The sequence below is a fragment of the Phaethon aethereus genome, assembly GCF_964289735.1.
Source record: "Phaethon aethereus genome assembly, chromosome: 6".
NCBI classification, from domain to species: Eukaryota; Metazoa; Chordata; class Aves; order Phaethontiformes; family Phaethontidae; genus Phaethon; species Phaethon aethereus.
In genome coordinates, this window is record NC_138580.1 from 38,146,926 (window position 1) to 38,166,650 (window position 19,725).

At 41.2% G+C, this 19,725-nt stretch overlaps 1 protein-coding gene across 1 annotated transcript; it reads right to left on the minus strand.

The window, feature by feature from the left end:
* Window positions 1–263: 263 nt before the first annotated feature.
* On the minus strand, window positions 264–16,879 carry ACADL (acyl-CoA dehydrogenase long chain; the record flags this gene model as incomplete). The annotated part of the gene is made up of 11 exons (XM_082001491.1): window positions 264–823; window positions 2,638–2,724; window positions 4,805–4,932; window positions 7,118–7,231; window positions 8,456–8,557; window positions 9,231–9,395; window positions 10,652–10,718; window positions 11,683–11,847; window positions 12,289–12,426; window positions 14,641–14,802; window positions 16,806–16,879. 11 exons carry the CDS (start codon window positions 16,877–16,879, stop codon window positions 730–732), a joined length of 1,296 nt encoding a protein of 431 aa, XP_081857617.1. The 3' UTR covers window positions 264–729.
* Between the last annotated feature and the right edge of the window lie 2,846 nt (window positions 16,880–19,725).

Here is a 19,725-nt window from a genome sequence, read left to right on the forward strand (position 1 = left end):
GGGGGTAATAACTTGGAAGTATTTGAAAATAATCACCAGCATCACATTCCATTCCTCAAAACTCCCCCTCAAAGCCCTGAGGTGAACCTGGGCACAGAGGAAGCACCCCAGTTCTCCCTCAGGCTTTGAAGTAACACAGACAACAATGAGATTGCATAGAAATACTTTATTATATTTATTTGAATAAAGTAATTAAAATAAGGCATTCTGGGTTACATGTAAACATAGAGGTCAGCCATACGTTCCCTCCCTGCAGTGGGTGGCTGCTGCACAGTAAGCAGGTGTATAGTAAGGGTAGCAAAAGTTTCAAGTTCTACTTTGACACAGTGATACTTGTCAAGGGGAAATACAAATTCAAAGTTATATCAAGAAATAAATGAAAGTTAAATGTTAAGAATGCACCTTCTCTGGAGAAGAGGTTTGATCCTGAGAAGCAACATACCTATAATGTTCCAGACGCAAAACCACCGTTCGCTACCAGAACTTGTGGAACCCAGAGAATTACTCCGTCTTGTCCAAACATATTTACATTGAAAGTTCATTAAATATTAGATATGCTGCATGAGCACGCTGTTGTTACTAACACTTTTTTTTTTTTTTTAAAGTGCCACTTCCTTGAAAGAATATGATACACCACATTTGTGCTACTCACATTCTGATGTGTGATTTTATGCCATATATTAATATAAAAGGATTCTGGAAGACTCTGCAAAATAGTAAGCATCTGCCCTACTTGTCACTGACAATGTCTCTAGCAATAAGTTCTTTCATAATTTCATTGGTGCCACCATAGATTGGCTGAACACGGGCATCCACAAAAGCTCTGAAGGAGGGGAAAAAAAACAAGGAAAGGTTAAAAACAACTACTCAGAATGGACATACAATCAAAAGAAAAAAATATTAAAGTTTTATCTTTGAAGATCCTTCTTTTCCAAGTGTGCTATTCCCATTTTTAAAGTGATTCACATTTTCAAAGAGGTTTCAACTGCCTAAAATATTTCACCTTTCCAAGGTACTGTACCAAACTAGGAATTTGATCAGTACCTCTTCCCTGATTTTTGTCTATGTTGTAGAGTCTCCACTATCCCCCTAATTAAATAAAAATAAAGCTTTATAAAACCAGACTCCTACCACCTTCCCCCCCCAATTCTTGATCCCTCCTTTCCTCAACATCACCTGAGCATTAACTCAATACCAGACACCAAAGCCCCCATTCACCCACCACACACATCCCACAGAACAGCATGCCTGCGTGAACTGCAAGACCCAGTTACCTCCCCGTTGTGAAAAAACAACTCCTGCAGAGCCAAACTGATAGCTATCATGGTAATTTGCTCTAATGCCCTGGCCTGTCTGATCCTGTCAGGAGGACTGCTAACAGTGTTGTCGGTTCTTTCTTTGAGGTGGGACTCAAACACCTTGGGAGGAAAAGAAAGTGACAACTGGTGTCACATCAGCTGGCTACAGCCTTCTACTGACACCAGCTCCAGCTCCATTTGGGCCAGCAGCCAAAAAGCTGCATGCAGCCAAACCATTTCCATCCTCACGCTGGACTCGGCCCAGGTACATGCACAGCTGGTGACGGCACACAAGACTATGACCGTGTGCTTTTCCAGCTTAATTCTGCTTCATTATACATAGAGCAATGTGCCATTCTCTGGAAACATGCATGTTGCTGAACTACAGGGATAATAAAACCCTGTATGGATAACCTGTATGCACACACAGGGGTAAGCAGGGGTTTGAGGACAGCCTGAACAGGGCTTGCTGGCCTTCCTGTTTAGTAGGATATGTGAGTGTTCTGCACCCTATTACACTCATTAAAAACTTGCAAGAAAAAAGTAACTTTAAAGCAATGTTTCATATTCTTAATGTATTTAGAAAAAAATAAAAACAAAACCTACTCAGTTAAAAAAATTAGTTTAAGTTATCTGCTTATGACAACTGCACAGCAGATGCTTTTCCTGGGTTTGCTATTTCTACTACTTTTTTTTAAAAAAAAAAAGCACCGAAAACTCCTCTTAATGTGGCAAATGGCGTGTACACAAAAGGAAATGCATCTTCACAGCTAATACATAAGGAAATACATAAGAGAACTCCATAAATGTCCCTAAATTCATCAAGTAAGCAAAAAATTTGAAATGGCAAATTCCTCTTTCTACAATATAAATCTCAACTTTTTCACTTAAAAAGGTATGAAAAAAGCTGAATGTAGCCAGTCATGCTCTTGATTAGGCAATTTGTTATTTTGTGGTATTACACAAGATTTAGGCTGACCAACATGTTTTCTTTCCTTCATACCTATGCATTTAATTTCAGATAAAATATACAAACTAGCTCTCCTCATTTTTATTTTTACATTGCTTCTCTGTTTTCAACTAACATTCTAGAAAAGCAACTTCTATTTTGTGAAAAAATAGATAATAATTGCTCAACAGCTTATGCATTATTTGGAGAATCAAAACAAAGCCTTCCTGAAGACATCTGTACAGTAGATTACCTTTCAATAAACATGATGAGAAAAGGAACAGTAAATCAGTACTAACACAAAACAACTGACAATTACACCTAAAGGAAGTACCTCATTTCACTTTGCTGGTAATCCTTCATCATTCAAGTCTGAAATGTTACACTTACTTTGCAATTGGATACTCCCACATGTACCCCCATCCTCCGTGCAGTTGCACACACTGCGTAGCTATGCTGTTCTGAAGATCAGAAGACCTTAAATGACCAAAAAGAAATTTTTTAGAAGTATGTTCTGCTTTGAAACTTTAGAGATACAGATAAGTTAGCAAGACAAAAATATAGCCAAACTTTTTACTCAAACTGATCTTAAATGCTGGCTATTAAAATACTTCGTATTTTGAGGAACTTTTTTCTTCCTTCATGATCAGTAAGAAATAAGTATCATTCAATTTAATGTACTAAAGATTTGTTCTCCTTATGGAAGAGCTTTTGGAGAAAGCAAGCTTTCAAAACAGACAGGCTTGTTTACCTTTCTCACAGGCCAAGAGATTTCTTTTGTAAAGCAGGTTGATACAGTCTCTTTTCTTAACAAATCCCTCAGCTTTGACAAAAATTAACAGCATCACAGGCTTTCCCTACTAGACAACACACCAGGATGCTCTCTGAGTATAACCATCACCTGGGGAGCATTTGTTTTCCACAATAGATTTTATACGTTTTCAATTCTAAAAAATACTGTAATACTTTAACAGGACCACTCACTGCAAAATATGGATTTAACTGCAAAAGAAGATTTTAACTGCACTGGAAGTTCAAGACAAAAGACTAAAAAACCCCAGTTTCTAAGCATACATCTTTCGGAGTGTCAACAAAAGTAAAGAAAATGACAATTCAAGTCAATTGCTTATCATGGAAGAATGTAAGAGTCCTTTTCTCCAAACTGTCTGCTCATCCAATTAAATCCTTAGGTTTTTTTATACCAACTTTAGTTGCAGTGATTCACTGCTGCCGACTTGTCTTTCCTAAATATATTTTCAAATTAATTTAGGTTTACAACCCATCACCACAAAATAAAACCTACAGACCTTTCATCAGATATTAGAAAAGAGATGCACAGAATATGTTCTAAAATACTTCAAAGCTCTAACTCAAGTCATTGACTATACAAAAGGTTTGAAGGAAAATTAACTGGAGGTAGTCTCCTGAAACGTTAGGGAATAAAGCGATTCTACGTTCAAGCATTTTCTAGACCATCTGAGATAAGTTTTATGAAGGGAGTCACAGGAACTCCATTAGGGAAAGGGGAAATCCAAAACACACTGTGGTGCTAAACAGTTGGGAGGGTGGCGGAGTTTCAAATGCCTCGCTTTGGGCATTTTGTTGAAGAAGTAAGTCTACATATCTGAGCTGGCACTAGTTTTTTCCTCCTCCTCAAAACTGAATGACTCTGCTTATGTACCTGGTGCTTTTAGGTATGACAACTAATCAGTGCCAGGCATAGCACTCAGTCAAAATCCTTTCATTGTAAATATTCTCTCTGGATTCCCTTAGTACTCTCTGCTCATTTCCTCTATACTTATTTTTCAAAGTCTAGAATCTGTAAACCTCTGCATCTTGCATAAAATTATTTGCTCATGTCTGATGTACTTTTTTTTCCTCTGATCTTTGCAAGCAAGATAAAACTATACAAGTTCATGTGCCACTCATCCAGCTTTCTCTGGTTAAACCTGAGTTAACAGATAACACCACCAAGTACGGGGAGAGGGAGGACGAGTTTTGGCCAATAAAATAAAGCACTGTTTAGTCTCAGTTACAGCAATAGCTGTAACCAACTACTTCTTCCCAAAACCAGAGAGCTTCAAAAACTAGCTGGGCCAAACAGGCCAAATTGCTAAGTAACATCAACTAAAAAGTATCATGTGAGCTTCAAATAAATCTGTGCTTTTTTAAAAAAAAAAAATATCAACTACCCCCAGTAAAAAAAAAAAAATCCACACCCAACAACAATTTTCTATAGCAAAATGTAAATGCTTGTCTAAATACCAATGAAGTACTCACTTTTACTTGAAGCTAAAGCTGAGTCCTGATCTTGTTTAATGGAAGCCTATTTTAAAACCATGCCATTATTTTGAAATTGATCTGTTTAACCAACACTGGTTTTCCATATAACTAAGATTTTTGTTGATTACATGATTGTCTCTATTAGAATCTGACAATGTTGTTATTCAGACAGTAATTTTATCTTTTCATTAGATCTGAACAGTTTAGTGTTTTTATCGTTAGAGTCCTGTCAAGATCACACAAGTAACACTTCCAAATTACTTTAACCACATACCAATACTTTGCCATAGAAGCTGTGGAGGAGTCCAGACGTTTATCTGCATGCAGCTGCAAACAGTTGTCCATAAAAGCTCGGCCCACGCAGATCTGCGTTTTCATTTCAGCCAACTTGTGCTGTACTGTCTTATTTTGGAAGTGGATAGTGGAGGCAGAGGAAAGAGCAGAAGCAGAATTTAAGTGATATTTGAAGTAGAAAGCAGAGCATTTTCTAAAAGTATTTCTGTTAGAAATCACCATTTTAAACAACTTCAGCTCTGTACACCAGAAGACAGCTTACTTTCCATACAATTACATCTTTACCAATCTTATTGGAGAAAATTACTGCCCTTTTACTTCTCAAGACCAACTCAAAACATGACCTTAAAAGAAAAACTCCAAGAGTCTGAAACCAAATTCCTAGAGATCACAGAGTAGGATGCACTGAGTGCTCTGTCACTCTCAGCTCCCTCTTGTGGGGCAATGTCCTTTCACTCTGTAGAGCCACCAATTTCCCCAGTTAGTAACATTTCATCATCTATTGAATGCTTTTTCTATGCATTCAGTTCTTCAGAGTTTAAGTCATATGCAAAAAGACACAAGGAAAAACAAAGGAAATACTAGACTAGCAGAAAGTTTTTCAACACTGAGTTATGACACATTGGAAGAGAGTTTCTAGGTAGAAGAGGTAAAAAAAAACAAATCCATCTCTAAGGTTACATAAAACCAGACCAGGCAAGCATTCAACCGTCTTGTAATTCTGGTAGAGAGCAGATAAAAACACCACCCGGTAACAAAAGTTTTTTCTAATCTCACATTTCTAAAATTATATGAAAAAAATCTTCTTGCTTCCCTTGACAATATAATGGACCAGTCTACTATTACAAAGAAAAGATTTGATTTCAAACACTCTACTGTGGCATGACTAAATGAATTAGGCAAGGCAGAGCTCCAATTAGAAAGGATTTTTGATTATAGGCACATTCTAGCCATCAGCCACAAAAAGGAACCTGAAAAGGTACGCAAGAATGGATTATTTTGGCAAAAATAATATACTTTATGAAGTGTATTGGCCACCTGGCGGTTGGCAGTGGGCTACCATAAAAAAGGAGATTATTTTTGAGGTCTCTGCACATTAAACTACTAAAATTAGGAAGCATCCCTTACCTACATTAAAAAAGGAAAATATATATCTTTTGTGTTAAAGCTGCACACTGCACATACAAAAGTCCATCTGGAATTATGGATTTCCTGAATGTTAACTTTAAAAACAGATTAAGATCATAATTTCCTGAAAGATACCTAGTATTCCAGCCTCTAAAGAGCCTAATTCTGCTGCTATTCACAACTAAAGATTTAATTTTGACAAAGTAAGTCTCAGGACTTAGAAATGTTTTGGGGTTTGTTTTTTTTTTTTAATTATTTCAAAATTATATTAAAAAAAAAGAGGCAGCCAACATCCTCCAACCCATATGAGTCACTTCTATCCTATAAACCAAGCACGCAGGAGCTTGGTCTGCTTCAGCCCTAACAGCTAATGCGGTTTTCAGGAAAACTGTAACATCGCAATACTGCAGAAAGCAACATCTGTTTTATGACTGCAACTAAAGAGCATAGGCATAAATGTCTCAAAACACAATTAACTACCACTGTCAGGAGTGAGGTATGCTCACAGAGAATGACCCAACAGTTCCATACGCAGTCACTTAAATACCCAGCTAGCTGCTAGCTCAGCAATCTCATTACAACATCCATAAAGCTGAATACAAAGACCTCTGCAGGCATTCAGACAGCAGGGTAGCCTGGGACCCCCCAACCAGCACTAGCCTCAAAGTTCATTTTTCTGCAGTGCATCACGTGCAGAGGAACGCAGCACCTGCACATGCACCAAGCACTTCTGCGGTCCATAGGATTCCAGGCAGAAACAGAAATACATGCAGGAGTAGCACACCATGGGACTAGGACTTGCCACAGTAACATGCAAGCCTAAGAGCAACAAGGTAATTTTTCTTCAGCAGTAGCAAAAAGCCAGGATGGTTTCTGCCTGCATATTTCACTTCCAGAAGCAGCACTGCTGGGAGGTATCTAACTGAATCGTAAAATACCTAACGTTACAGTTTATGTGGTGTTGGGTTTTTTTTAATTATTTTTGTTTTTCAAAAATGAATGATGGGCATGGATGCAAACAACAGCCACAGTCCAACAGTGAAAGCTGTGCAAACAGTCTTTTGGAAGCTGCCCAGTGATTTTCATTTGCTCACTATTTCACATACACAGCTTTAAAGAAAATGCACACTGGAATCTGTAGACAAGTCTCTCAGCTCAAACTCACCTGTAAGTGTGCAATTGTCTTCCCAAAAGCTTTTCTTTGCTTCACGTAATTCCTTGTTTCTTCAAACATGAATTCACAACCAGCAAGAGCCATATCAGCAATTAGCAGTCTCTCCTTTTGAAACACAAATTACGGAATCCAGTTGAATTAGTCCTACATTTCTCCCTATCAGATGCACAATTGGGACACAGATGTTCAGTGTTGTTCATTAAGGGAGGGGGCATAAGTCACACTAAGTATCAAATCAGACACATGGCATTACTGAAATTAATGAGTGGGACAAATGCCTTGCTGCCTGAAGCTCACTTAAGTCTTTTTCGGGTAACGTTCTATCACAACAATGCCTCAAAAAAATAGCTACAAGTCAACCACAGGACTCTTACTGACTGAAAAAAAAGTCACATCAAATTCTGTTTCAATTACTGTTTTCACTGCTCAGTTTAAACAACAACTCTATTTAACAATTTCAACAGGACACCTCTGGAAAAAACAAAACCTAGAAAAAAACAACTGGCTGGTTTTTTCCTTCCTCATAACATGTTGAAACACAGAAACTAACTACAGAACAGTTACTTCTAGCACCATTGAAAACATCTGATGCATCACGCTAAACCTGTTCATGACTGCATCTATTTCTTTAAGGCAGTAAAGATTTCCTTTGATCAGGTTTCATACTCACAGCATAAAATTAAATAAACATGATCCCTACCAGATGAGGCAAATACAAAGTCGTAGTCTTGACAAAACACAGTCACATTTTGAAAAACCACACTGTCTTCCCAAGTAATTCCAAAACTTTGTAAACCAAGTCATAAATCGTTATTTCCACTAGCAAAGCATTTTAGCAACTAAACAATTTATTTACTTTACTATATGGACAGAGTTCCTTATATCTTTAACATGCTTCTACCGGTAGAAGAGCTAGAACAACAGTGCTTGCTTGTTTTTTTAAAGAGAATGCCAAATGCATCAGAGACCTCCAAGCCATATTTAATTTACTAAGCAAAGTGGTTCCATGCTAGAAGTAGACAAGAAAAAACTGTGGTATGTTCTTTTAAATACACTACTCTCAGAGGTTCTTCAACAGCTGGGTTAAGAGATCTAGGTTTGAGCTGGTGGGATGCTGACATTTTTACCAATGTCCAAAGAATTGCACTTTTAGCACTAGCAACTGTGTACTTCAATTAAATAGCAGCAATACCAACACAATGTTGCCTACCAACATCCCAAACTGGCTCCCCATGATATATAATCTTCAAGACTAAGGCAGATTCTTGCAGTGACAAAAATTGTCTCCATATTCTCCATACGGACAGCAAACAGTCACGTTCCTCTTACCTGAGGGAGCTCTGCCATCAGATAATAGAAGCCTTTGTTCTCTTTTCCAAGCAAGGCACTGGCTGGCAACCGCACATCTTCAAAAAACAGCTCTGCTGTGTCCTAAGAGGATTTTAAATGCAACAGTTTATAGCCTGATATTTTCATCTCTTCATTCCACTTATTTTGCCCCATTTTTTTCCTGCTATCGTGCACTTTAATTTGAAATCATAGATTCATTTAGGTTGAGAAGGGTCCTCCAGAAGTCATCTAGTTTATCTCCGACTCAAAACAGCTCCAGCAAAGCAAGTAGCTGAGGCCCTTGTCCAGTTATGCTTTCCACTCCAAAGAAAAAGGCTCCACAACCTGTCCCAGTATCTGATCACTTTTATGGTGATTTTTTTTTTTTTCTTAATACCTACTTAGAATTTTCCCTAAAGTAACTCGTGTCCCTTGCCACTCTCCCTTTCACTGTGCTCCTCTAAGAAGAATCTGGCTCCACTATCTCTACAGCCAACCATTAGGTAGCTAAAGACACCAATAAGATCCTGTCCTTCCAGGCTTCTTCAGAGTGAAGAAATCCAGCTTCCTCACCCTCTCCCTGCATATCACATACTTCAGGCTTCCATAGGCAAACCCAGCATACACACTTTGCACGTATATCGTTTGTGCTCTAAAGCCTAAGAGCTAGACTAGCACCACAGTTCCATTTTGTATTTATTTAGCTAATGCCAAGCATTAAGTGGTTTTAGATTTCCTCCAAGTCTACTACGTGTTAGGGGTTGTATGAACTCACTTGAGCTTTCAGGCCAATTTTGTTCAGCTTGCGTCCTTTGATGAAACCTTTTGTTCCATTTTCCACCAGAAAAAGGCTGATCCCATGAGCAGGAGATCGGGCCTCCCGGTTTGTAACTGCAACTACGATCACTACATCGCTCATCCAACCGTTAGTGATGAATACCTGTAAAAAAAATGCAACTTGGAATAAAGCAAGGAGCTAGGCAGATAGAAGTTAAGAAGAGATCATCAAGCAGCAAAAAAAAGTTACACTGACACTTTCACAGCTGAACTGAAAGGCAAGGTTTAAGTATCCAGAAAAACTTTAAGCTTTCTGAATTAAGTGTTTTGGAACAAGGTCTATTAAAGTAGGAATTAGTTTGAGAAGTATTGTGTGGGTCAGAAGTGTGAAGTTAGAGCACGCACAGCTCTCTTTTGTCTGATAAAGAAGGAATATGGTATCAAATGTAGATATTAAATGAACACAGAGGTTCTCTATTCTAGAATTAAATCACCAAGGTATAACACACAAAACTATCAATGGCTTCTTGTCGCAACTGCTTACTATAATCCTGTAGAATGACTCAAACCCGCCAAAGTGATCCATCTTAACTCCAACAAAAGAAATGAGCTGTCCTGCTTGACTTGAACTGTGCAGCACGAGCAAGTATCTTTTTGAACACCTACACATACATATTTGCTTGCACACATTCTTGCCACTTGGAATTCTGCTCAGACCAGAAGTCTCTATCATTGCCATGTTATCAGCAGGGGTACAAAAGAAGAGGAGTGGGGGGTGGAGAAAGAAGATTAAGACATTTCATAGCTTTATTAAAAAAAAAAAAAAGCTGTGGAACCCACACTTCTACTTGAACACTAGTTCTGCCTTCCTTCTTTTTGATTATGGCAATGAAAGAAGAGGTTAATGCTGCCAACTTTGCAACAGCTTGAGAACACACAGAGAAGAACATCTGATGCAGTTGGGTTTTTTTTTCTCCTAACATGACCAGCAGGCTCCTGAATAAAGATTCCACAGCTTGCACTGTGGCAACACAAGTTTTCACAGTGGTAGCGTATGTATGTCATTGTTCAACCTCAGAACTAAAAAACAGCTCTGGTCCTGCTTATATTATGCAGGAGTTGGGTTTTTCCCCCCTCTTTTCTTCCCAGTTTAAGGGAAAACAGGCCTTTCATAGGGTTATTTAAAAGCTACAAAAAGAACCTACTCAAGCCCTTCCATAAATTGATCCGTAAAATTGTCAGCAACAGAAATATCTTAAGTCCTACAAGAAAAGTAACTAGGGGGAAAAAACACAACTACAACATAACCCACAAAAAACAGAAGTAAAAAGCCTGGGGGGAGATACCAACAGTGGTGTACATCCTTCACTGTCTAAATGCATTCAGTTCCCAAAGCAGTATGTACATCTGTTCACTTACCTTGCTCCCATTAAGAATCCAGTCACTTCCATCCTTTTTTGCGTATGTTCGTACTCCCTGCAAGTCACTAAAATGAAATTCAAAAGGTCCTTCAAGAAAACATTCCAGAAGCTGCAATTTGTATCTTGAATTTTACCCAGTATAAAATAAGGTAGTTTTTATACCGTCCAGGCACAGGCTCAGTGAAAACACATATGAGGATAGCGAAACATGGTGAAATTAGCTTAGGGTGCAACACAAACCACAAGCACGCTGTGGAAAGGGATGATAAATCTATGCAATTGTACAAGAGCATGAGGTCCCATTTTAACTTTATCTACTTGTGGAAGGTGGTGTAATACAAGCACTGACATCAACAGGTCAGTATCCCCTTACACTAATATGCCTTTGATGACAAACACCAGACAAAACCACATCCTCCAAGCGGGCTCAACCCTGATCAGGGGGCTCTGTAAAAAGCCACTGGCAACATCTACCATTTGTAGAAGCATGACACCAACAGGTTTTGCTCTTCACTGTCTCTCTCTGTTTTGGAAACTGGCCAGACCAGCTGCATCTCCTCCAAACATGTGCTGTCTGCCCTTCAATAATGATGGGCAAGGAGGGACATTTCTCTTTTTGAAAGGATTCAGAGGACAGAAAATAAGGTGTTATGTTCCACAACAAAAGCTAATAGTAAAGTCAAGCCCTCTTTACTGAGGCATGTAATTTTCTCCTGCAATGTTTCATATTAAGAGTACACTTACATGACAAGCAAGTTAGTAACTATAAACTCAGGCTATAAAAGCAAGTACAAAGCATATTTGCCCACAGTGGGACAATATGGAAATGGATTCTGAGCAAATATCTTGAAATTACAGAGCTATAATAAATTAATCTATATAGAACAGGTTTTTTTCAGGTCCTACCTAACATAGGATATTGTCCAGTCACTAAAATGACCATATAACCAGAAGGCTCAGAATCTTTTTCACTGACAAATCAACAGACAGAACATAACTTTAAGACCATTGTTTTAATATTTAGCTTACCTGCCAGCCCCAGGTTCTGTCATGGCAATAGCTCCAATACACTTGCCTGCAACCATTTCAGGGATAAAGCGTTTAATCTGTTCTTCAGAGCCATAGTTTGCAATGTAGGGCATGACTATATCTGAATGAAGGCTGAATCCTGGGCCCGTACAGTTAACATACATTCTTGGGGAGTGGGGAAAAACAAAGTTCAGAAAAAAGTACTACAAAGATTTAAACATTGAACTTTACACTGTTACAACACAGACCCAACAACAAAGAAACCCCATCACACAGATGTCTCAGACAATTTGAGCTTGTGGCACTTGTACTGTTATTTATATAACATACTTTCACAGCCAAATGGGTATATAACCTACCAGACTAACAAAAATGCTTTCCCCAGCCATAAAGTCCTAACAGTGGAGCACCATGACATTTGTTACTTAAACAATCATCCAGGATACTTAAAACAGGAGGGATTTACAGACATCTAAACTATCTTTTCCACAAGAAAGGTAACACCATTTTCTGTAAGCAAACATATTCCATGAAGACGTCTTACAGAAAAAAAATAGTCTCTTGATGCAAACCACTGAAATTCTTCCTGAAGTATCTAGTACTTACTGCTCCTCCCAGACCACAGCTGAAGAGAGAATATCTGCTCCGATGCCTCCATGTTTTTCAGCAATAGCAACACCCAGCAAACCCTGCTGTCCAGCCTTTTCCCAGAGCTCTCTGCTCACCTGGCCGTCCTTCTCCCATCTGCAAGAGGAACACAAGAACAGTCATGCATTAAATCCCCCATGTGCTACTGTTTATTTGTCATGGCTGCTGCCGCACACAAGAACACCCGCAGCCAGGTTTCACTGCATGGAAAGAGACTTTCAGTCTCAATACCACACGTGTAGGGTACACAGACATATATTTTGCAGCTAAGAAGCAGTGGCTTAATAGTAAGTTTTCTATTCTTCAAGTCCACAGATGCCACTGGCATTACAGGGGCACCGACTGTATAACAAGTTTGAATTTCTGCTTCCAACATATAACCTGACATCTCTTTAAGCCTTGTTATGAAAGGCAGTGCTGCCTATTGGTCTGAGTACCAGACTGGGATTTAGGAGATTTAGCCACAACCATCTGGATAATTACAAGCAGGTCTTTTATCTTCCTGACATGCCATTTTCCCCACATACAAAACAAGTATAACACATCAGCATCTTCCGTGAAAGAATTCAACTCTACCAATAAGAACCACATTATAAGAACCAAGCGTTAACACATTGTCACTTCTGTATTTAAAAAAAAAAAAAAAAAACAAACCAAAAACAGTCCCTGTGCACTTATTACAAGTTAGTACCGTATCTTGGTAAATTACTGCTTTAAGGCAGTTTCAAGTTTGTAAATATAGGCTTATCTGCTGACAGTTTTCAAACTTTAACACCACAGGAATCCCTTACTCTTGAAAAAAATAGTGCCTCTTTATGGAGTTTGCCAACTCAACAGAAAGTTGGATGGCCATTAGTGACCCAGCTTTTTTCTTTTTAATGTCTTTTTTAAAAAAAACCCACAAATTCAAAATTATGTTAGACAGATTGTATCAGAGACACTCCTCTGACACACGTATATGCAGCAGAGCTATACCATAGCACTTATCCACAGTTAATCAAGTATCTTATTCTACATAGTTAACCTCCCAGAACTTTTGCTCCTACGTTGGAAGTCTTAAACAAAGCTCTCTCATGACTATCCCCCGCCCCGCCCCCCCACCTTCAGGGCCATTCCTGTCCTCTTCGCCCATCACCAAGGCTTCTCCTCCTCACAATAATCCACAACTGGATTCGCTGATGCCACATTTGTCTCTTCACATCAGCCCAGCTGATTAACATACTATGCCTGAAGCCTCCTTGTTTACTTGAAAGGTGTGAGAACAGAATGGTTCATAGGTCGCTGAAGTGATGCAAGAACACAAGTCCAACTTGTTCCAGTGTCTCTAGGAAATCGTTGTGTCGGCAAGCTAGCAAACAGGATCGTTGGTAACCTCAAGCAGAGCCAGTATCTGTTCACAAACCTACACTAGAAGTCATTCTAACAAAAGATGAAGGAAAACATCTGTTTTTGTGGACAGAATATGAGTATACAGTGGAAGAGCAAGCTACTTTGAGGTCATGGTTTCAGGATAAAAAAAAATAGTTGGCAACAACCCTGATGTAAGCTGTTTCCAGTACCTCCTGCTGTTCATTTCTGCCCCAGAGCCACAACACCCCACCCACTCAATTGTGCCTTCTCAACTGTTTGTGGATACACATTTCGAGTTGCATCAGGAAACTCATCTAGCAGTGTATTTAAAGAATAAGCCCTTCACCACCCCCTGGTGTTTTCAAAGGAATGTTTTTCAAGTAAAGACTGCTTAAGACACTAGTACAGTTTAACGCTTTCTGTTCAAAAACACATTCTGAGTTCATTTATTTTCTTTTCCCAACCGTAACATGATTGGATATAGCTAAAATAAGGGCAAAAGCCACTCTCCAGTTCTAGTTCAACAGAAGTATAACACCTCTACTACACCGTCAATGCTTTTTTGGATGACAGCAGTACAATAGCATGGGAACTGAAATGCCTCTCTTAACTCTAGCCCCAAGACATTGGTGTTAGAATAAATACCTACAAGCAGGGACACTGTCGCCACATCTCTGCAAACTTCATTTGTCTGTTCATAGGCCTAAGATGAGGATGCCAGATTGCCTATGCTGGAATTCAAAGAACGCAGTGAATTTTTATTATGTGCAATGTTGGGGGGGGGTATATATGATTTTCATATGCAGGTTTGTTTTATTTGAGTAAATTTGAAATAGAAAGCTTGTAAATGAAAACAGATAGCCTGTTTATCCTGCCATATTAAGACTAACACCCCAAAAAGCACTCTGTGGTAAAAATACATATTATTTCGCAAGCCAGAATGTTTAAGAAGTATCTTACTCTGCGTGAAAAGGCAGCACTTCCTCCTGAAAGAACTTTCTGGCACTCTCCCTGAAGATATCATGGTCTGATGAGAAGATCCTCCGAGTGCCTATATCAACCAAACTTTTAGCAGAAGATGGTTCTGGGCGCTTTGTGCCCTGCTGTTCAGTTTGCAGAGGACTAAAAAATACAAGTGAAAGCATCTGTTAGGACACAGGCACCCCATTTACATAACCCTTTTAAAAGAAAGGGAACATCTGTGTTATTAAACATAGTTCATATCCCAAGTGTAGCACACAGTTAGGTCCACAATAAATACAAAGACCTAACATACACTGTACTTCACTGGGCTGTGAAAGAAGGTAAAGCAAGACTGGTTTGTCCTTAACTTCAATTACATCAAAAATAATACATACACAGGTAAAAGGATAAAGTTTCTGTTTGCAACAGATGCTAAAAATCATCACTGCCTTCTCCTCCTGACACACAACCTCCAAAATGCAATTCAGCTCAATTTGAACAGAGAGGTAACCTTTTGAACAAGTAAACTTTTCTTTTGGCTTTGTCCATTCTGTATGTGCTCCCAAAAGTCCCAAAATTACAAATGCATGAACTGAAAAATCACACACTCAAAATAAAAGCAAGTACAACATGGATTTGCACACTCCAAATCTGTATTATACGCTGCATTATCACAGATATCTACATAGCTCTAACCTTGAAAATACTATTTTCTAATTCCTTCTAACTTTCAGTATTTTTATCGTACAGGAAGGCTAATCCTCCCAAAACTCTGATAAAAACATGTAAAAATAAAATGCTTCTTTAATAAAAAATAAAAGCTGAAAAAGTGGTAAACATCAGTAGTTGAAACCACAAGAGATATATTTAGATGAGTATAATTACAAAATAACAAGCAAGGGTTTAACACTTTTGCGGGAGTTTAGACTGTCAAGGATGACATACTACTTAGGGCTGAAACGAAGATTTGCTTCTGTATTTGTGCATTGGGTTCTTTGCTTGCTTCTATTGCCACAAAACATCAGAAATTATAAACAGAGAGCTGAGCTATATTAAATGGTAAAGACATTCGTTGTTCCTTTCTCCGACTATTTTGTTCATCTCTCCTCAGTTCCTCAGCACTAGTTTCCCAGCAAAGCACAGCAAGTGTGTGCAGTCCCGCAGAGCTTAGCTGAGCCTGCACTTACTTACTCCATTACCGAGACAAAGGTCTTCATTTACTGCCATATGAAGTTATTCATACTCTTTCTGATGCGAAGGATTAAACACCCCTGAAACCCAGGCTCTAATTACCTCTAGTGATGTTTGGGAGAAATGGGCTACTGCAACTTTCTTGCTCAGTATTTTCTACTCTCAAACACAGGTTTCCCGTGCTAGGCACGCAGCGACGCTCCCAAAAGCTCCACTTTATTTTTAAAGCTGTTTAAGACGACACTGAGCTTTATTGTAGACCACCCTTTTGTTTCATTGCGGCCCGCACGGCGCGCAGGGAAGGGTCGGGCTGCTCCTTCACGCCAACCAGAGCCCGCGGGGACACAGCTCGAAGGCCAGAGGAGGAGCAGGCACACTCCCGTTCGTTCTGCTCCCCGAGAACCCCCTTCCCCAAGTCCCAGTGCCCGGTTGCCACAGGCCGCGGGTGACCGGGCAAGGACGCGTCCGGCCCGCCACCTGCTACCGCCAGGGGAGCCGCCATCCCCCGGGGAGTGGAGTAAAGGTCGGCACCGTCACGGGGACGCGCGGGGGCCCGCCGGGCCCGGGCCGCGGTCCAAGGGGCCTCGGGGCGCTCCCTGGCCCGCCAGGAACAAGCCGCTTACCCGGACCCCAGCTGCCTCCTCCAACGGGGGCACAGGCACACACATACACACGCCTATGTATCCATATACGCCTGTGCCTATAACCTTCCCGCCACACATAAAGCGCACATCCATACCCCTCCAAACATAAACATGAGCCCGTACACTCACCACATAGATATGTGTATATATGCGTACACACAGCACATACAACCCCATGAACACATACACCCCCACGCAGACTGGCAAATACATACACCCCCTTACGCGCCCAAGCGCAGCGGCACGCACCCGCCTCACCTCCTCACCCGCGTCTCAACGCCCCCACCCCGGCGACACCCACCAACACCTGCCCTGCACCCCGCTAACCTGGCCTGGGCCGAGAAGGGCCGGGGACCTGCTGCGCGTAAGAACCCACACAGGCGGAGCAGCCGCGCCGCCATCTTAGCACAGTTCAGGCCGGGCGGAGCGGGGCGGGGCGGAGCGGTACCGCTGTTAAAAACTGCGGGGTAGGCGGTAGACAGAGGGTGGTGTGATCGTCGCCCTGTCATGGGGTCGATGGGTTGGTCATGGTGTTATTAATTTGTTATTATCGTTTTCTTTCTGGGGCGTGTAGTGGCAGTTTTTCGGTTCTGTCGGTGTTGCTCCTCACCCTCTGTGGCGAGTGGAAGGATTGCTGCTGGCCAAAGCCTCTCTCGCAACGCGCATCCCTGTTCCTGCCTTCCTATAGTTACAATAATACATTGTAATACATGTATATTCTAATGCATCAGGATTAGGGTGAAACATCTATATTAGTATTTTTAGGTTTGTAGTATAGTTTTGAAATAACGTTACAGCGGGTAGCGGGAGAAAAAGCAACCCAGCGCACCCAGGGAAGGTGAGGTGGCCGCTAGGACGAAGGAGGTTATTTGTGTGATGGTGCCGTCGTCCCTTGTCAGAGGCGGCAGCACCGGGGATGTCGCCTCAGGGACGGGGCTGTCGCCCCTCCTCGGGTCGGCAGGACGGTTTTTGGGGGGCCTGACGCCCCCAGCCCCGGCGAGGGACCGAGGGGGGTGAAACCCAAGTTCCCTCCCCCTCAGGGCTGCTCCAGGCGGTCGGAAGCGGGAAGGTACCTCAGGCTCCATTTTGGCGGGAAGGACGGGCGCCCGGTGCGTCCGCGGGCCCGGGCTGCGGCGGCCGCTCCCCGGGGGAAGATTACCCCCGGCCTTCTGGTGTCTGTGGGTTTTAATGTGCGAAACCTGCACACCAAAGTCTTTTAGCAATTTGGGGTTTTTTTGGTTGTTTGAAAGGCTGTTTTCCTAAAGAAGGTGGTTTATGATTATTATGCGCAGGGGCTTTCCAAAGGATGGAGAGAACATTACTTTCAGGAAGAGAAACCTCCTGGAGGTGTGTGAAAGAATAAAGAATTAACAGTCTGTTCATTGTTCTTCCTCCCTTCTGCTCGTGTGGTTGCCCTGCTGCATGGAGCAGAGCCCTGACCAGTAATACAATCCTGAGTCAACCATTTGGAAAAGTTTTTGAAGTATAAATGGGCATTTTTCACTGAGAAAGGAGTACCTATCTGCTTTCTTTACCAACAAAACTCTGAGATACAAACTGACTAGAAAATAGATGTTACCAGTCGTCATTGTGGTAAGGATTGAGTTAAAATGATATGCAGTCCCCGTCAGTGGGATTATACATGCTTTCCTCACTCCCCATGTGGTGTTGGGGAACCTGCAGGCAATACCTTCCAGAGTCATAAGATGGCACAAAAACTGTAAGCAAAAAGTGAGTTTTGAGCCTTGATGTTTGTTGAGAAATAAAACAAAAGCTGAAAAGCAAGATCATAATGGCTCAAAACACAAAGCAGATAGGCCCAGAAGATATTTTTCAAAATCTTGTCATTTTAAAACTAATAATTTACTGTGAGGTGAATTACACATAATCTATTGAGAGAATTCTTGTGGTTTGGGTGTTTCGGTATATTGAGCCATAGTCTAAACCTGTTGTGGTGTTTTTTAACAGATAAAAATACGTTTTGATCAGTCCCACTTTCAGCTATGGTGTTCCCACACCCTAAGCCAGAAGGTGGCACTACAGGAATAGCTATTCCTAAAGGGAGTCTTGCGTCTCAAAGAATGTCTGTTTTCAGTATGGCATACTGGCGATGCAGAGAGCTGTCTGGCTGTACTTACAGCCAGAAGCACCTGCATTACAAAAACAGTTGCAGCCTGAAAACTTGTACTGTTTTTTTCATTTTGGAGTCTGATCTCATATTATATCAGAGTAGGCAGGAGGGAACCATGCAGGGGCAATTGAGAAGAAAGACATAAAACAGAATTTCATGGGAATTACTGAATCTGTGTGCCCAGAGGTGAGATTTGGGCATGCCTGTGAGGTCCTGTCAAGGTAGAGCCTCCTAGGGAGTGCCCTCCTTGGGCTGGCATAGGCTCCAGGATGAGCCCAGCACCCTGGTCTCAGGTCTGTTAGCAAACAGGAGGTGACGGGGAGATTCACATTCCTGGGGATGCCTTGGTCACCCAGTTTACAGTCTTGGCGGCTTTGTTGCAGCAAGAAGATCTGACAGGACATATCCCATCACCCACGCACAGCGTAAAGTGATAAGGGAGCTGAGAGATGCTGAGTCCTGCCCTAAGCCACAGAAAAGCAAACTTTGTCCTGGGATCAGTTCCTGGGATCAGGAAATGCCTCAAACAGGCAGCAGCTAACAGACTGACGTTTTTCATACTGGGTTTTTTTGGAAGAAGGGTGGTTGTAAAAAATTGGACATTAAGAACAATGGTTTTGTTTGTTCGTTAGTTTGGTTTGTATGTGCTTGCAGAAATACATACTGCAGCCGGGCAGAGAGTACAAAAGTGTTGCTGGCCGCCTTCTAGATGCTGTTTCCAGTTGGGATTGTGCTTTTATTACAGCAGCCTAATGGGACTTTACAGAGACACAGCATAGCCAGGGTTGAAGTGACAGTGGTATACCCCTTCTGAGCGCAGCCTGGTCCCTGTACCTCCATTCGTTGTGTGGGCATAGTCACTGGGTGAGTCTCTGATTCTTATTTTCCCCCTCTTCATGGTGATGCTTTCTCTTTGTTATCGTCATCTCCCATACCAGTAAATGGCCTGTCTGTCCTTCCCTGCCTCTGGGACAGGTGGCTCAGGAGAGGTTTGCCATATGTTCTTTCACCTAAATTCTTCCAAATTAGTAGCTCTCCTGCTCTCATATTGTGGTTAGTGGTAGACTTTTTCTTTTGAGACTCCAAACTGCTAGAGATCTCTGTGTTACGCTGGTA